Below are 2991 nucleotides of genomic sequence, written 5' to 3' on the forward strand. Positions count from 1 at the left end.
CCATTATTAGAGAACCAAGGACTTTACCATGAGGGGCCTTCCTCTTTTTACCAAGAAAAATATCAAAGCACCTCTATGCACTCACTATATGTGCTAGATGTATGCACAATGATAAATGATGGATCCAAGCCATTAAAATAAAAACCACTCGATAAAGGTGTGTGGGAATGACTTGACTTCTTAAGAAACCTTATATAGAAAATAAATTGGTAACTAGAAAACTTGATCAAAAAGGATTAGACGAGAAAGAGATGATGGAAACAGAGGAACAAACTTATTTTATAGTTAATTTAAGCATTAGATCATGAACACACAAAACATATTTACTTGTGATACTCTTACCCATGTACACACAAAAATTACCACTTGAATTTAGCATTAACCAAAGTAACTCCAAAAATCTAACTTTTCTTTTTTATAAGACGACATATATTCTAAACTGCTCTAATTTATAAGTTAGAAGAGAGATACGAACTTAAAAACAAGAGAGAGGAGTGCAACACCGTACTAGGCTACTTGGTTCAATGATGCCCCTTCTTGCCATGCTTGGTGACATGGTGCAACCATCCAAACCCTTTTAGGGCCTTGGAAAACTTGACCAGATTAGGCCTCCCCATTCCCAAATTCATCTTCCCAGCTGAGAGTTTCAATGCTTGCAAGCAGCACAACTGCCCATCAAACTCTCCCTCTTCCTCTTCATCATTGCTCTCAACTTTCCCATTTTTCCCCTTCTTTGACTTGCTTTTTTTACCTTTCACCACTTTTAATGATTCTGTCTCATCATATGTCTCCCAAAGCATGTCCATCCCCTCTCCACCTTCTCCTCCATCCACATTTTGATGCCTTTCCTCAAAAAGCTTGCATGCCAGTGTCCTCCTCCACTCCTTCTCTTTCCTCATTGATCCAGAACTTCCAAGATTTGGACTCGTGTTGAAGTAACATTCTCCAACATTTGATCCTAGGGTTTGGGACCTGGATTCCCCAAGATTTGCTCCTAGGGTTTGAGAATTTACCATGGATAGTTTGGAATTTAACTCACCTCCATCACCCAAGTAATCCTTGGATTCTCTTCTTCTCACAGACCTCTTTTCTTTTCCTTCTTGTTCTTCAACTTTCTTGGATTCTGTGCTTGGTGGTGGCCTGATCACTTCTTCTTCCTCTTCCTTTGTGCACAAGTTTTCTGACCAATTCTCTTCTTCTTGTACGAATGCCTCAGCTGGGATTTCGAACTTGTCTTCGAAAACATCACTTGCAGCATCAAAAACATCAGAAGCACCGTTAGCTTCATGACTTGACACATCTTCAACTTGTGCTTCAAAGACTTGTGAGCAATTTTCTTCAACTGGGGTCTCGTTGCTTTCGAACGTCGGTGTGTCAAACACGATTTTATAGACTTCGAGCTCCACAGAAGACCGAAATTCTTCGTGATCATGATCACGATCACCACCATCACTATCATCAACTTTAGACTTCTGCAACCCTTCCAAAACAGTTTGGTAGGCGGTGACAAGACAACCCAGTTTAAATTTCGACAAATCGGAATTAGCAACATCGTTTTGGACAGTGAGATAAGCCAACACAAGAAGAGCTGTGGTGACAAAGAGAGGAGATAGAAAAGAAAGGAGCTTGAGGAGGTACGGTGAGAAAAAAATGAAGTAGGAGACGTAAAGTGGGTGTGACAAAATGCAGAAACAAAGACTGAACAAGTCAGCGAGAAGACTGGAGATTTTGGTTTCCTTGGACGTGTTTGGTTGGAAAGAAAATTTTGACATTATGTTAAGAGAGGAAAGAAAATTTGAGAAGGATCGATGGATGAATGGATAGTGATTTGGTGTTTTGTTTGAGTAAGAGAGAGGAGAGTGTGTGTGAAATTGCAAGTGACAGCGGCGTGAATAAAGGAAATAGACTGGAAATTAATATCCTAAGGGTTGGTTTGGTATTACTGTGCTTTGAAAAAAAACTGCTTCTGTTGTGTTGTGAGAATAAGCAGCTTTGAAATAAAATAACAGAGTGTTTGGTAAACTTTTTTGTAAAAGTGCTTTTGAAAAAAAAAAAGGGTATTATAGTGTTTGGTAAACTTTTATGTAAAACAAATCAAAGCTAGGTTTTGCAGCTTCTTGTTTTTGGTTTTTTTTCATCCCAAACTGTGAAAAAAAGCTGAAGCTGAATGTTTACCAAACACAAAAACAGCTCTCAGCTTTTTTTGATACCATCTTTTTTCAGAATCACCTTAGTACCAAACCAGGCTTAAGGGCTGGTTTGGTATTGCTGGATAAGCAGTTGTGAAATAAAGCAGCAAAGTGTTTGGTAAACTTTTTTTGTAAAAGTGCTTTTGAAAAAAAAAAAAAAAACAGTATTATAGTGTTTGGTAAACTTTTATGTAAAACATATGTGAAAAAAAACCTGTTTTTCAAAGCTGGGTTTTGCAGCTTCTTGTTTTTGACTTTTTTTTTCACCCAAAACTGTGAAAAAATGCTGAAGCTGAATATTTACCAAACACAAAAACAGTTCCCAGCTTTTTTTTATAGCAGTTTTTTTCAAAATTACCTCAGTACCAAACCAGGCCTAAGACCATCTCCAATCCTTGGAGTAAAATCTAAAATTTTTAACCCATAAAATTTAAGTTTTAACCTAGAAACAGCTTCTATACTCCAGCTTTTTTGGCTTAAATTTTTTAACCTGAGGTTAGTAAAGAATAAATTTAGGCTAATTTCTTTTTCCGAAGTAAATTTTTTTTTTTTAAAAAAAAAATTATGTATACTATCTTAATTTAATTTTGTGAATATTTTAATCTAAAAATATTTAGATTCCAATAAATATTGAAGATTCAATAATTTTATAGAGTTTTTGAGTGAATTTTTATTTAAATAATTTTTTTAATCGTTTTAGCCATTAGATTTAATTTGTGGCTGTTAGATCTTTTTTTTTTTACCATTACACTACTACAAAATTGTGACATCCCACATTGCCTATGGGAGTGATCCTTATATG

At 35.8% G+C, this 2991-nt stretch overlaps 1 protein-coding gene across 1 annotated transcript; it reads right to left on the bottom strand.

Moving 5' to 3' along the window:
• Positions 1-303: 303 nt before the first annotated feature.
• Positions 304-1839, bottom strand: LOC137727349 (uncharacterized). Its single transcript, XM_068466215.1, has one exon. It carries the CDS (start codon positions 1770-1772, stop codon positions 522-524), a length of 1251 nt encoding a protein of 416 aa, XP_068322316.1. The 5' UTR covers positions 1773-1839; the 3' UTR covers positions 304-521.
• Positions 1840-2991: the final 1152 nt, after the last annotated feature.

The sequence above is a fragment of the Pyrus communis genome, chromosome 3 (assembly GCF_963583255.1).
Source record: "Pyrus communis chromosome 3, drPyrComm1.1, whole genome shotgun sequence".
Taxonomy (NCBI): Eukaryota; Viridiplantae; Streptophyta; class Magnoliopsida; order Rosales; family Rosaceae; genus Pyrus; species Pyrus communis.

What these genes read in the sequence shown, in the direction of transcription:
- LOC137727349 (XM_068466215.1), bottom strand. Translation starts at nt 1,772, where the DNA reads ATGTCAAAATTTTCTTTCCAACCAAACACGTCCAAGGAAACCAAAATC.